The sequence below is a fragment of the Podarcis raffonei genome, chromosome 5 (genome assembly GCF_027172205.1).
Source record: "Podarcis raffonei isolate rPodRaf1 chromosome 5, rPodRaf1.pri, whole genome shotgun sequence".
Lineage (NCBI taxonomy): Eukaryota > Metazoa > Chordata > Lepidosauria > Squamata > Lacertidae > Podarcis > Podarcis raffonei.
This window is the reverse complement of record NC_070606.1, coordinates 72,611,298-72,632,694: the sequence shown is the minus strand read 5'-3', so window position 1 is coordinate 72,632,694 and position 21,397 is coordinate 72,611,298. Positions and strand designations below refer to the sequence as shown.

Here is a 21,397-nt window from a genome sequence, read left to right as displayed (position 1 = left end):
GGTCTCCGTAGTGCATATATTTACATATGCAGCGAATGCCCCATTAAAGTCAGTGTAACTCACAGAAGGGCAACTATTTGCAGCCTTCCAGCACTATGACTTGATTACTGCCAACCTTTTGCCTGCGGGCGTGTTTGTTCCACCCCAATGAAGGAGGAAGACTCTCAATACATAGCTGTCAACTTACAGATTTGAAAATAAGGGACCAGCAGCCTTGAAAATAAGGGACCAGCAGCCAAAATAAGGGACCTGCAGCCTCACCTGTTCCAGGCACTCCAGTCTTCCTGTCCTCCTGCAGTCTGGTCAAACTCATGCTGGGTAGCTTCGAGAACACTGTCCAACCAACTTTGTAACCAGAGGTTCAACTGAATAGAATCTGAATCACATGCACCACAAGGCCTATGCAGCCTCAATTTAAGATGGCTCCCTGGCCTGGCTTTGCACTGCAAAGTTTGCAGCAGCACGTGCAACAAAATGGCGTCCAGCATTCAAAAAACCCCTCAGCTTGCATTAACTAGCCACACACAAGGCATGCAAGCTCCACCCGCCCCAGTCATTCTTAGACTTCTTATTGGGTGAGCAACATAGCCAAGCAACACATTTGGAGCCTCCCTCCTCCCTGGCTGGCAGGGAGGGAGGGAGAGAGAGGAGCTGCTTCCTTTGAAATTTAAGGGACATCATTTAAGGGACATTTAAGGGACATCCATCAATAAGGGACAGCAGCGGGACATGGCGCTGGAATAAGGGACTGTCCCTTCAAATAAGGGACACTTGACAGCTATGTCTCAATACTTCCTCCCAAAGGGAGAGAGGGGAGAACATTTTCATATGGCCTTTATTAGGCCTCAGGGAAGGGTTACCTATAAAAGATGGCCTCTCCCTGAGTTCTTCCTGTTTCTTAGTTGTGGCACTTCACCCTTTGAATAGCTTGGCCAGTTGCCACTTGGGGCTTATTAGGAATTTTCCAGTGCATGGACTGCATACCCTACAAGTTTCCCAGGAAAAAGGGACACCCTGTTTTTTCACATGATAGCAAAGCAACCATCTTGGGTGCTGTGAGCTTGCATGATTTCAGACCAAGGCCTCGCCGCCCCAAAGTGCTTTTTTCAGGGCCGCAATCTCACAAGCACCGCAAAATGTGTGTTTCGGGGTACTGTGCAAGCAAGAATGGAGGAATGGAGGCAGTCCTGAAACCCTTTAAGCATTTCTTTTTATTAAAAAACTCCACTGTTTCCATTTGCAATTTAATGCAACAATGTGTACTCTTTCCATTGAGTGATCTTGTTTGCAAAATTTATAGCCAAATCATATCTATCTATAAATTTGTTCCCTTTATGGGACATTTATGAAGTCCTCATTCTGATTGTTGTTCAATATATCTCCACTTCACTTTAGTTAAGTATTTTCACCTTCCACTTGTACTTCTGTTTTAGCTTTGTCGCTTGCTTATACTTTTTTATTGTAAGAAAGTACAGTGGTACCACGGGTTACATACGCTTCAGGTTACATATGCTTCAGGTTACAGACTCTGCTAACCCAGAAATAGTACCTCAGGTTAAGAAACCCCATGCCGCTCAGGATTGGTGCAGTGTAAGTTTGAAAGATTTAATAGCTGAATGTATCTGTAGTCTGTTTCAACGTTCTGTCCAACCTTCAGAGGATGGGAGACGCTCAGGAGTGGGGAATACATTGAATGCTATGTTGTGATGTTGTGAGCTGTTATATGTGACTGGAATCTGATTACAGTGGTACTTCGGGTTAAGAACTTAATTAGTTCCGGAGGTCCGTTCTTAACCTGAAACTGTTCTTAACCTGAGGTACCACTTTAGCTAATGGGACCTCCCATTGCTGCCGCCGCGGTACAGCACAATTTTTGTTCTCATCCTGAAGCAAAGTTCTTAACCCAAAGTACTATTTCTGGGTTAGCAGAGTCTGTAACCAGAAGCGTCTGTAACCCGAGGTACCACTGTATTAATGTTTTGTATGAATGGTGGGATGAGTTTCTGTATAATTTCCCTAAGTGGTTGTGGGAATGTGTGTTTATGAAATGAGAAACATGGCTGTATGGATGTGATTAGGGGACAGGGTGTGTGTGTGTATTGCACCCACCCACTTCATTCAGATATGCAACAACCCACATTTTTTTTTACACAGTTGAATGTCTGAATGAAATGGTTCATGAGGATGGTGAGGGATGAATGATATGAGTATATATCTGAATGGTAGAGACTGAACAGAGGCAAATACTCAGCTGCTATCCTTCTTGGAATATACTGCATAGTATATATTTATCTCCTTATCCTTGATACATAATTTATCAGAGGAAACTTTAAATGTCTTTCAAGTTTTTAATTTTAAACCAGATCCTCACATTCCTTTGCCAAGCAGCCATATCCATCAAAAGTCTCAGGAACCACAAGAAAGCACTCGGTTTCCTTGTTCTGACGCTCGGCTGGACAAGCTGGCGAAACCACTGTCAGAATTATGTAAAGTTGTAAATAACTAAGTTTTTAGCTCACAGACTAACACTTCATCCAGATGTGATGCAGAAACCACCAAAAGTTGTCTTCAGATATAGATCTTTATTGAGGCCCCAATGAAAGGAACTGTGGAGTAACCACAAAGCTGTGAGATCATTTATGATATAAACAACCATGACAATAATGATTTACTTAAACACTATCAGTTGGCCAGAGAACCATATTGTATGCACGCAGAGAGGGAAGTAGCTTAATTCTATAAGATGAAGTATTAAATATGTTGTCTCCTTCTGACATCTAGTGCTTTTGAAAGAGATTAGTGGCACAATGCTCTGTATTCTACATGCACTAGGAGAGTTGTGCCAGATTCATTTTCACTAAATTTGTTCCCAAACTCTTTGTTGGTGGTTCCCAAAATTGGAAAATGGAGAGACTGTGTTTCAAACACAAAGCCTTCATTTTATGAACTGTGTGGTGGTATTAAAGAAAGATTTAGCAATTGTAATTTATTCCAGATTTTTGCTAGAATAAGAGAGTATATTTTCTTAGATATTTAGCAAGTAGGGATGGAAGTTGACGTAACTTTGTCAAACTCTGAATGACTTTGGTATTCAAATGTAAGAGTTTACTTCACCTTCATGTGTAATTTACCATTTGCTACATCCATCCTGCAGGTTTAAACAAAGATGTGACCTTAGCTAGGAGAACATCTTTCACCTTACCTCGAAGGGTCCAGTATTCAACAACTGCTTGAACAGGTACCACTCCACTTCTTGTAAGTTTGCAGTCTTCCCAGTGCTATTTTTCTAGAAAAAGAGGTGTTGAAACCAGTGCTCTTTTTCTAGAGATACTCAAGGCTATGAAGTACAGTGGTACCTCGGGTTAAGAACTTAATTTGTTCTGGAGGTCCGTTCTTAACCTGAAACTGTTCTTAACCTGAGGTACCATTTTAGCTAATGGGGCCTCCTGCTGCCGCCACACCACCGGAACACAATTTCTGTTCTCATCCTGAAGCAAAGTTCTTAACCTGAGGTACTATTTCTGGGTTAGCAGAGTCTGTAACCTGAAGCTTTTGTAACCCGAGGTACCACTGTACTGGCCTCCCTCCCCCAACAAGGTTAAAAATGTGGTGCTTACTATAACAACTTCATGCTGAGTACTGGCACATTTTTCCCTAACAAAAAAGCACTGGCCAGAGCTCACCATGGGTGCATCCCTTTTGCCCACCCAAGAGGTGCGGGAACTGAGTTTTCAGCTGGGGGGGGGAGCCCTGAGTACTCCTATTCCACTGGAAAATCTGGCCTCACCCTGTATCAATCTCTTTTACAGATCTGACCACCTAACAAATGACCAGCACCTTGCTCACGGAATGGTGCAATGCTTTGAAGACCTTGCTGTGAAATCCAGAGCTAGCTAAAATGCCCATTAAAGTTCCTGGGAAAGTTCTGGTTTGCCAGCTAGGAGAGTACAACCATCAAACTAAAAATCTCAGGTCTGATAGGTAATCCCAAAGCTCCGAGAATGGTGACAAGTCTATATAATATTAGAGAAAGCCTTTATTTCATGAGGCCAGAGCATCATAAACAGAGACCCCTTGTGTGTTTCCTTTGCATCAAGTATAGAACTGTTCTCGCTTCCAGCTTTCAATCCCCTTCTTCAGTATTGCAATATATTAGCCAGCTGATCCTTTAATCTCAATGTGCCAAACTGGAATCTTTGTTCTCGAGCAATGCATCTTTTCCTAAAGCCTGCATGCTGTCTCAGAGGCTTATTGCAATCTCTGCTGTGACTCCTAAGGTATTTAATATAATGATTTACCCGGAACCAAGATATGCCCAACTTCTCACAATTTGAAATTTGCACTTGAAACAAATTCAGACTTGTTGGGTTGACTGAATATATTTTTTTCCTGACATTCCACAGCAACAGCTATTTATTATTTAATACTACTGAATCCCTAAAACTGGCTCTTTTGGTTTTGTAAATCTGTCAGCATCCACAATAGTTGGCATTTAACCATCAGAGAAAGTTGAATTCGGCTTTATCGTGTTATCAGAGCTACTTGCTTCTGTCTAAGGGAGTTTAACCTATTTTAGAGGTTATCCTGTCACACTCAGCCACAGGGATTAATTTGGGTCTCAGAACCTGTTTTCTGCATTCTAATTCAACACAAGAACATGTAAAATGATATCAATTGATGGAGCCCCTTAGAGCATGTTATGGTGCCTTTCTGGGAAACCTGTGGTCAATGTCTCTACATTGGAGCCAGCCAGGAAAATGTGACATTTTTAGTTTTAAACACTGGTGTTTTTGTTTTGACTAGCTGCCTTATTGATTGTTGCATAAGCCATGTTGTGATCAGGTTATAAATATTAAAAATAAATGACTAAAATGAGCCAAAGGAATCTCACCCTTCACTATCGATGGTACCTATAGTGTTTTATCTGAAAGTAAGGCTGTCATCAATAGCATTCTCACAATGGAACCCTTGAACCCTAGATTGTTTCCACACATACATGAGTTTCTAGCTAGATCAGGGTAATGATAATAAATGTCCCATATTTCTTAAAGTGTTTGGTGGACCACACTGTTTGTGTTTCTGCTGTTTGTGATTTTATAATGCTGAATGGCAATAATTACAGGATTCTGAAAATTGCATATTCCAGACAGTCAAAGAGCTATAGATGTACAACATGTACAAAGATGAAAAGAGCTAAATTAAGATCTAATAAAGTAACGTTGCCATTGTCATAAAGGCTGAAGAGCTACAAGCCAATATTTTCCCTAAATAAAAAGGACATTCCAAAAATGGTTTCTGGAATATCAAAAGCATGTTTAAGCCACTTTGTGGAACTTTAAAATAATAAAAGCAAAACAGATTGAAATAAATCAAATGTAATTGAAGTCTAAACAAAGAAGGGCTGAAACCATTAGACATATGTGCCATTAATTTGACACAGACTAATATTTTAAAGTCAGGACATAGTTTCTCTTGGAATATTTAGCATAAGGTATTATTAACACCAGACACCCAAAGGGGTATTTATTCCAATCATGTAGAGATTTATTTTATTATCTGTTAGTTCACTTACAATCTGTACGTAGGAACACATGGAAAGTAGGAAACTTGCACATGAGGAAATAGTCATAGGCATATACAAAAAGAAATATATTGAATGTTAGAAAATAGTCACCTAGTATATATTGCCTAATATGTGTTCAAACAAAGGAAAATCCATCAGAAGAAGCAAAGGGCAGCAGCACAGATTTGTGTTTTTGATGTGTCCCCCCCAAAATGTTTATTTTTCACATGAAAAGTTTGATGCACTCAGAGCAGGCGTGAATATTTTCCACTCAGTTTTAAAACTCCTTTTTGTCCTTGAAAAAAATGTAATGTATTGGGGAGGCGGGGTGGGGTGGGGGAGGGCATGCAACCACTAGTAACCTTTAGGAATTAAGCTGTGAATAAAGCATTTAGATTTTTTTTTAAAATGTACTCTTTTTATTTTTTCAAAAACCTTGTAGAACTGTTTGTGAGTGCATGATTGTTTAATTTTCAGGTTCAGCTTATCTGCAAAAAGCTCCTTATTTTTCTTCTGCAAGGAAGTATTTTACTATGTGTCTTAATACCTTTTTTATTGTTGGGAATATTAATTGGCATGTTGATAAGTCCCTCACCCCTCACAGTGTTTTAAAAGTTTCCATTACATGCATTTAAAGGAAATTTTACATCTAGGTTCAGACCCAACATGTCTGCTATGTCAGATTAAGAGACGTTGAAAAGCAAAACATCGAGTCAGCTGTAAATAAAATTTCCTTCCTCAAATTTTATTGTTTAAATCCAACAGATAACAGGGTCACTTACATTTCAAAATTAATAATTCCAGTCCAACGCAGGTCCTTTATGTTACCCTGACTGAACATTTCTCCCTCAGCTTTTGTCAAGGGCAGATATCTAAACATCCCCAGAAGCAACAGACATTGCAGATTTTTTTTGAATATGCTGGACACAGTAGAACATATTCTTTTCTACTGTCCACTGTACAACCAGCTACATCATGGCAGAATGAAAATATCAGATTCTATCTGTCTGACATTAACCTGGAGGTAACTGCAAAGGTGGCTGTGTTTTTATCAATAGTATCTCTTAGAGTGGTGAATGGCACTATTTAGTGGGAAGAAACTTCAATGAAAACCCTCATTATTACATATTTTTACATGGTTGTTTATTTGCATGTGTTTTAAAATTTTATATATGGATGTTTTATGATGGTCCATGTTTGTAATGCCTAATAAAGGTTTGGAGAAGTAGGAGTAGTACATGTTTGCTATAACACACAGTGTCAGATTGAATGCTAGGAAGAATATATAGCTACCATATACTCACAGGGGAACCCACAAGAATGTAGAAGAGCCTTCAGAATTTCTTCTCATCAGTGTTGAAGCAATGATTCTTCAACATCAACTTTGTTGCACTGGTCGTGTTGTGCGGATGCCTAATGATCGTCTTCCAAAGCAACGACTCTATTCCGAACTTAAAAATGGAAAGCGTAATGCTGGTGGTCAACAAAAGAGGTTTAAAGACTGTGTCAAGGCAAATTTTTAAAAATATAGTATGAACACCAACAACTGGGAAACACTTGCCTGCGAGCACCCCAGTTGGAGAACAGCCTTTACCAAAGGTGTCATGGGCTTTGAAGACGCTCGAACTCAGGACACAAGGGAGAAACGTGCTAAGAGGAAGGCACGCTTGGCAAATCCACTCCGTGATCAACTCCCACCAATGTCCCCACTGTGGAAGGATGTGTGGATCCAGAATTGGCCTTCACAGTCACTTACGGACTCATTGTTAAAACCGTGTTTATGGAAGACAATCTTACTCGACTACGAGTGATCGCTAAAGAAGAAGATTTCTTCTCTTTTTTTTATAAGATATTTATTAAAGTTTTCAATATTAATATAATAAGAAAAAAAATCAAAAAGAAAAAAGAAAAAATAACAAAAATACAAAAAATAAGAATAAGAATAATTAAAAACACATAAAAATTTCCATTACTTATTTTCCATTAACTTGTTTCCCAGACCTCCTCGTACCTCCCTTTTTTGTATTCCAATTCAAATTGTTAATTCAGCAAATCCTTATCGATAAATTTTGACCTGCTTCTAAACCTTTTTTTCCATATTCTCTTAAAACATTACAGCCAGAAACCACTTAATTTCTATCCGACATCATTCTAACATTCGTTAATTTTACAGTGTTTCTGTAGATAGTCCTTAAATTTCTTCCAATATTCTTCCGCTGACTCTTCTCCCTGGTCTCGGATTCTGCCGGTCATTTCTGCCAGTCCCATATAGTCTATCATCTTCATCTGCCATTCTTCCAGAGTGGGTAGATCCTGTGTCTTCCAGTACTTTGCGATGAGTATTCTTGCTGCTGTTGTAGCATACATAAAGAAAGTTCTATCCTTCTTTGACACCAATTGGCCGACCATGCCCAGGAGAAAGGCCTCTGGTTTCTTCAGGAAGGTATATTTAAATACCTTTTTCATTTCATTATATATCATTTCCCAGAAAGCCTTAATCCTTGGGCACGTCCACCAAAGGTGAAAGAATGTACCTTCATTTTCTTTGCATTTCCAACATTTATTATCGGGCAAATGATAAATTTTTGCAAGCTTGACTGGGGTCATGTACCACCTGTAAATCATTTTCATAATATTCTCTCTTAAGGCATTACATGCCGTAAACTTCATACCTGTGGTCCATAACTGTTCCCAGTCAGCAAACATAATGTTATGTCCAACATCTTGTGCCCATTTAATCATAGCAGATTTCACCGTTTCATCCTGAGTGTTCCATTTCAACAGCAAGTTATACATCTTTGACAAAATCTTAGTTTTAGGTTCTAACAGCTATGTTTCTAATTTTGATTTTTCCACCTGGAAGCCAATTTTCTTGTCCAAATTATATGCCTCCATTATCTGGTAATAATGAAGCCAATCTCGCACTTTGTTTTTTAATTTCTCAAAACTCTGCAGTTTCAGTCTATCTCCCTCTTGTTCCAAAATTTCCCAATACTTCGGCCACTTGGCCTCCATATTGAGCTTTTTCTGAGCTTTTGCTTCCATTGGTGACAACCACCTTGGGGTTTTATTTTCCAGTAAATCCTTATCTTATCCAAACATTAAACAATGCTTTCCTGACAATATGGTTTTTAAATGCTTTATGTGCTTTAACCTTGTCGTACCACAAATATGCATGCCACCCAAAAACATTGTTAAAACCTTCTAAGTCCAAAATGTCTGTGTTCTCGAGAAGTAGCCAATCTTTCAACCAGCAGAATGCTGCTGATTCATAGTAAAGTTTAAAGTCTGGCAGGGCAAATCCACCCCTTTCCTTTGCATCAGTTAATATCTTAAATTTTATTCTAGGCTTCTTGACCTGCCAGACATATCTAGAAATATCTTTCTGCCACTTCTTGAAACAGTCCATCTTGTCCACAATTTGCAATGTTTGAAACAAAAACAACATTCTAGGCAATACATTCATCTTTATAGCTGCAATTCTACCCAACAAGGAAAGCTTCAAATTCAACCAAATTTCTAAATCTTTTTGCACTTCTATCCAACATTTTTCATAATTGTCTTTAAATAAATTCCCATTTTTAGCTGTCATGTTAATCCCCAGATATTTCACTTTCTTAACCACAGTCAGACCTGTTTCATTCTGATACCTCTCTCTTTCAATCGATGTTAAATTTTTCTCTAAAACCTTAGTTTTTAACTTATTCAATTTAAATCCTGCCACTTGACCAAAATCTTGAATTAATTCCAAAACCCTTTTAGTACTAGATTCTGGCTCCTGTAACGTCAATACTAAGTCATCTGCAAATGCTCTGAGTTTGTACTGTTTGGCTCCGACCTGTATACCTTTAACCAACCGGTCCCTTCTAATCATGTTCAGCAGGACTTCCAGGACCGATATAAAAAGCAATGGGGAAATTGGGCACCCCTGTCGTGTCCCTTTTTCTATCTTAAATTCTTCCGTAACCACATTATTTACAATTAATTTGGCCTTTTGTTCAGAGTATATTGCATCTATACCATTTTCAAAACCTTGACCTACCCCCATACCCTGTAGATTCTTTTTCATAAAACTCCAAGAAATGTTGTCAAAGGCTTTCTCCGCATCCACAAATATCAGGACTGCTTTAGTGTTTATATTCACTTCTAACTTTTTCAAAATATCAATTATATTCCTCAGATTGTCAGACAAGTGTCTTCCCGGGAGAAAGCCCGCTTGGTCCTTATGAATCTCGTCCATCAATACTTTTTTCAATCTCTTGGCCAAAATGTCAGCAAAGATTTTGTAATCCACATTTAATAACGATATGGGACGGTAGTTCTTAAGTTGAGTCTTTTCAGTCTCAGTTTTTGGTATAAGTGTGATATACGCCTGTTTCCACGAATCTGGCGCCCTTTTCCCTTCCAAAATTTCATTGCAGACTTCCTTCAAGGGTTGTAATAACCACTCCTTCAAAAATTTGTAGTATCTGGAAGTCAGCCCATCCGGTCCTGGAGACTTGCCTAGTTGCATATTTTGAATGAAGATTTCTTCTCACAGCAGCAATGGGGTCATCTGGAAGACAGATGTGGTCTGGTACATGACCCCTTTGTTAGATAAGCTAGGTTCAGACAATCACTGGCCCCAAGTAGTAGTAGTAGTAGATAAATAAAGTCATCCAGTAAATATTATGGCTGTGAATCTAGGTCTCCTCAACCAAAGTCCAACATGCAGGCTGCCACACAACCCTTTGCCATTTCTTGCATTTTTCAACTTTCCTTGGGGATGTGGCTCTGTAGTGTCTTTGGGAGTGTGGCTCTGGGGGTTTTGAAATGAGCCCCATGCATTTCAAAATTTACCATTGCACTACTGCTTACTCAGATCTCTTCCCAATAAGGTTTTGTTTACCAAAGCAAGGAAATTAAGGGACAAAAGATAAACCTATATTGTCTTCCTCCAGAGAAGGATTTTAATATTTCTTGTGAACCATTTCGTATCGTTTTCATCACCTGTTTTTATTGATTTATATTGATGACCCTGTTTGTTTCCACCAACATACAACTATAGCAATGTAATAGTAATGTTGGAAGGAATGCACTGTCTGGGTTCCTTACCACCCACCCAGGTTCTCGTTTATAATAATGTACAAACATTCATGCTTCTGGTCCATAATGGCATCATCTATAAACTACAGAGAAAAATGGTCAAGGGTATGGGGAGCAAGGGTAAAGGGATGCGGGTGGCGCTGTGGGTAAAACCTCAGTGCCTAGGACTTGCTGATCGTATGGTCGGCGGTTCGAATCCCCGCGGTGGGGTGAGCTCCCGTCGTTCGGTCCCAGCTCCTGCCCACCTAGCAGTTCGAAAGCACCCCTAAGTGCAAGTAGATAAATAGGTACCGCTTTATAGCGGGAAGGTAAACGGTGTTTCCGTGTGCTGCGCTGGTGCTGGCTCGCCAGAGCAGCTTCGTCACGCTGGCCACGTGACCCAGAAGTGTCTCCAGACAGCGCTGGCCCCCGGCCTCTTAAGTGAGATGGGCGCACAACCCTAGAGTCGGACACGACTGGCCCGTATGGGCAGGGGTACCTTTACATTTATGGGGAGCAAGCATTATGTGACATTAAAATCTAAACACAAACCAACACAAGAATGGGACAAGCTGTAATCAAAATAGACCTAACTATATCAGGAGAGTTACTGGTACCCTATCCTTGTTCCAGCCAGATATTTTCCTTCATTGGCTTAGTTTCATTAAAGGGAGTGCATTTTTTCTTTTGGGTTTTGTTTTGAGTTGAGGAAAGAAAGTTCAACAAGGTAATTGCGTGTTGATCCATGTTAAAGAGTTTTTAAAAATACTGCCCTGGAAAGTTGAATAATGCTCGTCCATAATGCAGGCAAAGGATGGAAAGTGGCAATTATGATGCAGAAAGAAGATATTATCGAAGGTCAAGACCTCTGATATTTCTGAATTGTTGGTAAAATATGGGGGACTGGCTGCTATTGAACTTTTATTAAAGCCGAGATTTATCTCTGGCAATTTGAGCCAGCCAACCCAGGCTCATCCAAAGATAAATCAACCCTTTGTATAATATTCTCTGCCTAAGGTAAATCTGAAGAGGTAGTTCTTCAGAGCTTAGTGGCACGGTGAATGCACCATTAATTATTCTTCCCTTTCACATTATCCAGTGCTCTTAACTTGAGGTATGGTGTGTTTGAGGACAGAAGACATCCTGTCAAAATCAAAGTTCTGTGTCAGCATTCTGTCTGGGTTCCTCACCATCACTTTTCTCTCTCTCCCAAAGTTTAGTGTTGAAAGACAAATGCACTTTGGAAGAAGGACCTTGAGGACAGAAGCGGAAAGAAATTTTGGAGGGGATCAACCTTCCAAAGCAGGAGATCACATTCTCCACCTGTTGCCATTGAAAGCTGTACAGTGGGCCAGCAGATACAAAGGAAAACACGGGGAATGTGTATAAAGAAAATGTTCTAGCACATTGGCAGGTTCAAATGTTGAGTAGTAATAGCAGTAGTACTCGAGGTTTAGGTAACATTAGGAAGAAGAAGAAGAAGAAGAAGAAGAAGAAGAAGAAGAAGAAGAAGAAGAGTAGTAGTAGTAGTAGTAGTAGTAGTAGTTTGGATTTGATATCCCACTTTATCACTACCCGGAGGAGTCTCAAAGCGGCTAACATTCTCCTTTCCCTTCCTCCCCCACAACAAACACTCTGTGAGGTGAGTGAGGCTGAAAGACTTCAAAGAAGTGTGACTAGCCCAAGGTCACCCAGCAGCTGCATTTGGAGGAGTGGAGATGTGAACCCGGTTTACCAGATTACGAGTCCACTGCTCTTAACCACTATACCATGCTGGCTTTATTAACAGTAGCAATAAAGACATTATTGATTTTTTTTTGTTACTTTATATTTCCTGTGGCAGCCCAAAGTGACTCAGAACAAAATGAACAGGCAGACCAAAAACTACACATAGATACATTAAAACCAAGTGGAAAAAAGAAATACATTTAAAAACATCCCGGTTACTTTTAAAAGGCAACAGATAGTTAAAGGCAAAATGCCTGGTTATAGAGGAAAGGTTTTGCCTGGCACCTAAAGAGATATAATTATGTTGCCAAGTCAGCCTCTCTGGGGAGAGCATTCCACATACAGGGAGCTACTGTAGAAAAGGCCTGTTCTCGTGGTGCCACCCTTTAGAACTCTGATAGAGGAGGCACATAAACAGCTTCAGATGGTGATCGCTGGTTCCGGGTCAGTTCATATGGGGAGAGGTGGCCCTTGAGGTGCTGTGGTATAAAGTTGTGAGGTTAAAACCAGCACTTTGAATTGGACCTGGAAACTAATTGGCAGCTGGTGCAGTTGGGCCAGGATTGGTGTGGTATGCTCAAAACCATCTTGCCCTGGAGAGCAAGTTATAGTAATAACAGTAGTAAGTTAAGCTGAAATCAGCTGCTTGCTGAGCATTCGGGAAGCTCTGCACAAAGGACTTTGCGAGCTCTGTGCTTCTCAAATGCCAAGTCTTACACAGCATTTCCTATGTGCCTAGTGATCAGATGGTATGTTTGCATGAAGTTAAACAACTTACTATCTCAACCACCCCACGTTCCTGTAAGCAAAAGCAACCCACCAGCAGGGAATCTGGCAAAGCGCTTCTGACAAGAAAGTACTGGAAAGAGATGCAATTCTCCATGAACATCACTGAAGCCAGTTGCCATTAGAAGGGACAGTATTTGCTCTCTCATTGGGCACAAGTGTCAGTCTGCCTGTTGCCCATGTAGGTCTTCAGTCCTCTCGTCTTGGCAAGTGCATGTTATTGTTTTCCCCAGACAGATTTGGGCCTCAAACAAATCTTCACCTTGTGGAATACTTACATTTTAAACCATTAAGTGTGTGCTGTGCTGCAGAAGACAAAACTCTTGGGGAAAAGGACATATAGAGTCTCTTTAAACCACCCTTCCTCAACCTGATGCCCTCCAGATACTTAATATTGATATGAAACTTTGGGGGGGGGGTCTTCTGGGGCTTGGTGTCATCAACATGTAGAAGACATCCCACTCTACTTCTCTATACTAACTAAACCAGATGGAGCTGTTTAGGTGCTTGACTGGTGCCTGCATGCAGTTATGGGTTGGATGAGGACCAATAAACTAGAGTTAAATCCTAACAAGACAGAGGCAGTGTTGGTACATAGTTCATGGGTTTGAGAACTGGGTGATCAACCTGTTCTAGATGAAGTTGCCTTTCCCCTGAGAGAGCAGGTTTGTAGCCTGGAGGTAACCATGGATCCAGCCCGTATACCCTGTAGTTTGTTAAGAGTGCTGAGAGTAGCATTAGGAGAAATGGGGTTAGGAGAACCCTATTCCCCTCAAACAGCTACAATTTCCCGAGTTCCCTGGGAAATGGGATTGTTGAACCACAAAAATAAATATTGCATCTGAATATGTGTAAAAGGCTCAAGGTTTTATTTATCCTCTTATTTTGCTCCTTCCAGACAAACCAGCTTGAATCCTGGCATAATTAATCGGAGATAAAAGGCTGAATATTTAAACTATTGCTTTTATTATAATTACACTGGCGCACAAATAAATAAGCACTAAGTTATTGTAAAATATTGTCAATGCACAAAAGGAAACAAAACTGATATTCAAACAACATCTTATTACTTCAGAAGTATCAAAGTACATTTAATTACATTTTACTTAAAAAAAGAATCAAGTACAAAAATGAAAAGAAATAAATATGTATTCATACTGTGTATATAGAAATGGCTAATATATGATTACAGTTATCATCTAGCTACTCCGTACACATTTCAGGCACATACCTGACATTTCTAATGAAATATGAAAAAGCAATATGACATTCAGTTTTAAAATATTGGTAAACATATTACATTGGAATGGACATGTTACGGTTTCATTTCCTTTAAAAACCCTGTTGCTTAAAAATGTAGGGCCATTGGCCGCTTAAAAAAACCCAACATACTATTTAATACCATCAGCTATAAATTAAGGAGGGGAGCAATAAAGGAAACATACATTTGCTAATATACGTAAACACATTTTTAGTGCAAGAATTAACAAGACCTGTGACCTTACTGTGCTTTCTTGAAATCACAGTGCACTTGACACAAATTGCTACACTAGAATGTTGAACTTTAGAAATTTAAAGCAAAGTTAAGTGCATAACAAACATTTTTGTATATACAGTCAGTATAAGTGTGTGGGTATATATGTGTGACCTGGATGTTAGAGATTGCATATTTAAACACAGCTTTTTATGAGCTCCCCATGCTAATCCTCGTCATTCTCCCTGTACAGAAATAGGAGAGAATCAAGAAAATGCTTAAATAGGATTTGGTAGTAGTGGAGGCATGCTATTTCTTTGTGAGCAGCACCATCTCCTTATATCAGTGACACCCACTTTTGTGTTTTCAGGAATGATGTGTGATTTGGGAGAGTGATGGCTTCATCCCCAAACCATTTGTGTTTTTCCAACGTTTTCCTGTCAAACGCTTCAAGGGATTTTTGGAGCATTGAACAGGAATGCCTGCAAAGTCCAAATGGGTAATATCTGCCTGCCCAATAAAGGGGAAAAAACTGAAATGCCCTGGAAAGTGTGCGATAGCACTTGCTTTGATACAACCTCATCTAATCACCCTGTAATCAAATCTGAATGACTGCTCATTAAATATCCAATGTTGTCTAATCTCCCTGCAAACAAATCAAGATGAATCTTCCATAAACAGGTCATTAGGGAGCAACCCCAGAATAAGGCAGTGTCCTATGTTGCTAAGCATGCCCCAAAATGTTCAGAGAATTTCTTTCCCTCACCCCCACCAAAAAAGCAGCAGAAAATCTGCCTGTGTTTTTATAGGGGGGATAACGCTTCATGAACCTTAAGGGTGGGGAAGGAAGAGGTTTTCACAAAGCTCTACTATACATATAATCACAGATGTGCTAAGGCAAGTTACTCCTATGTATGAAACTGCATGCTGAGTCAATATAACTTCAGTATGACAACACCACACACAGGTCAGTTTACCATGAGTTAGAGGACCTGGCTGGTGAGATCTTTTTACAAATAGCTGTGGATACGATCACTTTACATTATATTTGTGTGATTAGACGTTTCAGGGCTGAAGAAAGGTTTAAAAACTAGTCTAAGACTTGCTTGGTGGTATACAGAAATGTCCAATTGTGCTGATTTGTGTTGCTAAGTGCAGCATTCATTAAAATGGCACATTGTTTATGCAATGGCACATGGGGATGCAGTGCCTTTCTCAGAGTGACTTCAATAAGCCAAGCAACTGACCCTGCAAACTGGAATTAGGATTTTCCTGAGCCAAATGCATGTTACATATGCCTACATCAAGCGTCCATTGGGAACTCAATGACTTTCAAGTCATTCCCCTAACTTCACCCACTTGAACCTCCAAAACCATTTCCCATTCATCTACTTCCCTTGTGGCCACTCATGCTCTTATGGCTAAGGAGAAGGAGCACTCTCTCTCCACCCAATGCCCCCACCCAGTACCTGGTGTTGATGTTGGCACAGTAGCAAATCAGGAACATTTGAAACACACCTTTTTCAGCACTCCTGATACATATTAGGGACACTGGGGAAAGCACATTTCCCAGCATCCCTCATGCTCATCTCCTCATTTCTGCCAGCATCAGCACCAAGTATGCATAAAGATCCCCAACAAGAGGAAAATTCCTCCCTTGTGCCACCAGAACTTAAACAGCCTCAAGATAAGCAAATGGGAATGGATTTCTGGAGACCTCCTTGCCTTTCACCCATCACTGGAGCAAATGGAAAGGTGGGTGTCGCATAGGATTAAAGCTGGAGACACTTGCATTTGTGGAGGGAGGAGGTGGATACAAGTAGGTGAGTCAGAGGGTCTTGGTGGCAAGTTGTGGAAGGGCTGTGGCTCAGTGGTAGAGTATGAGTTTTGCATGCAGAAGGTCCCAGGTGTTGGCACCTCCAGGTAGGGCTGAAAATGTCCCCCATCTGAAACCCTGGAGAACTGCTGCCAATTAATGTGGACAGCACTGGTCCAGATGGATCAGTGGTCTGACTCGTTGTAAGGCAGATCCCTATGTTTCTAACCAAGTGAGGTGCTTGATGGGTGGGCTAATGCATAGAAGGAAGGATTAGTGAACTGGAGACAAGTTCTTCTCCAACTGCAATTCAAATTCAAGTCAGAAAGAATTCAAGAGTCATAGTGCTTGCTGTGCCTTGGAGGTGAGGGTTATAGGAGTCTCGATCCCCGTCCAAGGAATTTCAAAGCTAAATGCCATCTCTGTGCAGAAGGAGAAGCAGGATGACTCTTAGGAGGACAAATTCTTGGACTGCTCCTGGTTATCTTAAGAAGCGAAGTCCTGTACACTTCAAAAGAAGTGACAATTTTGCAGTATTTCCAAGTATCTTTTTCAACATTTTCTTTGCTAAGAATGTAATGGTACTTTCTTTTGCATATAACATTTTCTTTTAACAAATTAAGGATTGCTTCCAACATGCTTGTACTTTGTTTTCTGACTTGGGACACGTGAGCAGGTGTAAACTAGCAACTGAATCACATACCCATATGCACAGAGTGGCAATATGCATGTGTGTGTGTGTGTGTGTGTATGTCCTTATGTTGTGGATAAAACATAAATAATGATGCTTGAGTAACTACTTTATACACTTATAGACCCCCACACTACTTCTTCTTTTAAATCTGATACAGAAATTGTCAATTTGGACATCAAAATATACATTAGTTATAAAATATTTAAAAACTTTATTTTTTTTATTTGTCTGGAAAGAAACTACTATTGGTAAAGTAATAATCAATTTTATCAATATAGATTACAAAATAACCTACTAAAATTTTGTTTCATTTTTGGTCTTATTGATCAGCAGTTGCACTTGTGGCACTGCTGTCAATATCATTTTAAAAGAAAAAAGAAAAAGCCAATATGACAATAAATTCAAATGACACATTTTTTTCCTTCTTCTCAGAGAATATAATATTCTTAAAATGATTGTTAAAAGAGGACCCCTTTCATGCTGCCAAACTTTTAGAAGCATCGATAAAAATTTAAATATATAAAATATATGTGATCACATCAACTCTACGGCAATATGGATTTTTAAAAATCTTATCCTACACAGTGCCTTCTAGAAGATACTTTAATGCACAGATCTCACCCTCATGTACAGCATATAAACCATCTCTTTCTCCTGCTAAAACCAAGAGGTCATAATTCTTTGGTCATGACATTATAGTCTAGTAAGATGGGTGTGATGTCACAGAGGACTATGACCCAATTACAGGATCAACCAGGAATACGACAATGGTTACTTGAGAGAAATGTGCTCTACAGACCCAATCCAAAGGGTCAGACTTTCCAAGATGAAGTCAACCTTTCTCATTGACTTTAGTGAGATTTCACATTAACTCATTCTATAACTGGACACAAAATACAATATATTAGAAAAGTAACGTGAACATTGTGAACGGATTTTCTTTTTTTGTTACCTTTACTTTCAGGGACCCAAGACAAATGAGGATGGGAATTAGAGCTGCATTATCACCATTTCAACCTGCTAAATGAATAGAGGATAACTGAATCATGTGATGTATACAATTCCTTAATCACAGTGAACCCTGGTCTCCACAAATCATCTGAATAGAAGAAGGAAGAGTTCTCAGTTGAAGATAACCTTTCTGCAGCAAAGCTAACTCACATTTCTAGCTAAACTACTTGATCTGTTTTGCTCAAGACGTTCACCCTGATCCAGACGGTTGATCCATGTGAAGTAGTCTATTTCTTTGTGCAGATCCTTCTTGCATTATTGTTTACTCAAAGTTATGTGGTCAAGGCTTAACCCCTGCCCACCATATCAACATGCAATATTCCTGCATCTGCTATACAAACATCTCACTAAGCTGAGTTGTTAGCTCTGACAACCTATCTGGAGGGAGGGGGTTCGTGTACAGGGCTGATTTTAGACACCCTCTCCCTACCACCAGTTCCCTCTAATGGACTGAATGCTGTTTGACAGGAAAAATCCTTGCACAACTTCTGCACAGACAGGTCTTTGGATCAGGGCCCTATGGTATATGCCATTAGACAGTCTCCAGCCACGTTAGCGAGGCTGATGCAGGAGGTTGCGAAGCAGTCGCGCTTGGTAAATTGCAGTCGTTTCTAATACGTTAATACAATTTTACAATAGCAAATATACTTTTTTTTAAAAAAATGACACATTGTTAACATAATTCCGACATCTGAATGAATACTGTTTTACCTGCCTTGCTTGCAGTTCCATCCACCTTCCTGCCAAACGGTATACAGAAAATGAAATCAAATGAGTTCTTTTAAAATTATTATTTAATTTCACTTCTACATCCCTAGCACCGGTTTGTTACTGTTAAATCAAAAATGTACAACCACATGCTTATGTCAAGATAGAGAATGTAGGCTTATGGGATAATTTTAAATTGTTTTTTTTTTTAAAAAAAGAACAAAAACAAACCCCAAAACATAAAGGTAACACATAGAAAACAGTTAGAACAGTTTATGAGTAAAATTCTTCATACATGTTTGCATTATATTTTAAATAGTGTATTGTCTCAGGTTTTTTTTTAAGAGATTGGCAAAATATTTACATCTTTCTATTTTTTTCTGGATCCCAAAGAATCCTCAAAAATGTGCATGCCTTCATTTAGTGGGAGACATAGATTTTTCTTTTGATTGACAGGTGGGTACCGCTTTAGCAAGCTTTATCCCTAGGTAGTTCTTCACCTGAAAATTAAGTCCCAGCCACCACCTTATTAGGAAGATAGGCTGACAGTGCATGTTTTAGCAATGTGCGGAAGATAGCCCCTCATGCTCCTATCATATTGCAGTGTCCCAGAATACGGTTTGTTGCTTGGAATACGGAGGGGGGCTGTACTTCTTGGACCCTGTGTTCTTCTTCCAACTCGGCAAGATAGGCATGCTGTCCTGTTTGCAAAGTCCTTTCTCGGATTTCTGCCGTGCCTTGATTTCTTTGCACAGGCAACGTTTTTTCTCAATCATTTCCAGCATTGTATGGTCTCCGTGCAACCACTGCATACATGTCACCTATTAAAAAAGGCACAAGAGTTTAACTGCAGGCAAAGTGGTAGTGATGGTTCTCAGAAAGCATTTTCAAAATACTTACGGCAATCACTGGAGGAGAAAGAAAGAAAGAAAACTAGAAACTACGCAATCAGGCACCTTTAACTTTCATCCCCAAGACCAACAAATGGGCAGAAGTTCTGTGTTAAATATACATAAAAAATTTTGGGCTGATAGCTAGAACGGTAAAGGACCATAGCTAGACAGTTCAGTACCTACTAAGCATGCAGAATGTCCCATGTTCAAAACCCAGGCATCTCCCAGTAGCACTGGAAATGTACCCTGTCTGAAACAGTGGAAAGCCACTACACGCCAGTGTAGACAATACTAAGACAGATAGATCAATAATCTGGCTTTGTATAAGGCAGACTTCCCATGTTCCTTTATGCAACTGTTCTTGGATGGAACCATGTAAGGCTGCAGGTAGTGGTAGGGTTTTCTTGTTTGAACTTTTCTCACTGGAAGGAAAAATCCTTACACAAGGGAAAACTAACATGCCAAAGAGAAGGGTAAGGTCTTCTTTATTATTATTTATTTAAAAAAACCCTAAATTCTTCTTTGTGTTTTCTTTCTTTGTACATCCGCTGAGTTTTAAAATGAGAGAATTCAATCATGCAGTTTCCGCACTTGTTGACTCAAGTGATATAGGAAATTTTGTGCATGTAATGAACCATTTTCTTTAGACCAAAGAAAAGATTGTGAGTGAAGTTCTGTATGCAGAAGCCATCTTCGTCATTCTTCGAGTTAACTAAACACACATGAGGGGCAGTGGGAACGAGTGTGCTAGATTCATCTCCATTGTTATTCCAGTCATCCTCCTTAAGTTGGAGGGTGAACTTGTGAAGTGGGGAGCCTTCTGTGCTTGCGGAGAAACCCTGCATGTTTTGCAACTCTGAAAAATCAGGATTCACATAGTGGCACATTTCCTGGAAAGGGATCAAGGCAGTGTTATTTTTCTAGAAAAAGAGGTGCCAGAACTCACCACGAACACCTCCCTTGTTCTCTTATAATGGCAATGGCGCCCACCTGAGAGGTGTTGGAACTGAGTTCCGGCAAGTTCCGGCTGAAAAAAAGTCCTGGATCAAGGTCATATGACATCACTGTGTGTTGTTCTCTAAACATGCTGGGGAGTGCGACCAATGAGAGTGGAAGAAGACTCTCTTCAGAGTTTCCCACTGGCTGCACTTCCAAGTGATATTCAATATGGTAAGCAACAATCAGCCCCCCATAATTTTGGAGAAATATCTCCTCCTGCCTCCCCTCAATTTTGCAGGGGAGAATATTTTCTGGAAACAGGAGAAGCTGATACAGACCTAGCCTATGTTCTGTCCCCTGGACTTCTCTTCTCATTCAAAGAGTCCATGTGCCAGAGCAGCAACTTTCTTCTCTCAAGGAGAAAAAATGGTGAAGCTCAGCCTTCTGCTTGTCTTTTCCCTCAAAGTCTCTCTCCCCACTGGTCTTCCCCCATTCAGTACTGATCTTTTAGAGTTTTGCCCTAGAGCAATGCTTTGTTTCCATTTGAATGGCAAATTTCCCTTTATTTTTATGACTTCCAGCATGTGTGAGTCTGTGTGTGAGAGAGATAGAGAGTGTGTGTACATGTGTGTTCAGCATGTAAAAATCCTCCCAATGATGTGTTCCCATATGAGAAGATCACAATAAGGTGCAGAGTTAACCCCAATGATTAGCCATCTGA

The 21,397-nt window shown here is 39.9% G+C and overlaps 1 protein-coding gene across 4 annotated transcripts in view; it reads right to left on the bottom strand.

Moving 5' to 3' along the window:
* Positions 1-19,106: 19,106 nt before the first annotated feature.
* The window catches only part of NYAP2 (neuronal tyrosine-phosphorylated phosphoinositide-3-kinase adaptor 2), a 151,801-nt gene continuing 149,510 nt past the window's right edge, over positions 19,107-21,397 (bottom strand). For all 4 annotated transcript variants that reach the window (XM_053390064.1, XM_053390067.1, XM_053390066.1 and 1 more), the window contains one exon: positions 19,107-19,665. In XM_053390064.1, coding sequence (XP_053246039.1) covers positions 19,438-19,665 — 228 coding nt within the window. In that variant the 3' untranslated portion in view covers positions 19,107-19,437. The remainder of the gene's footprint in view (positions 19,666-21,397) is intronic.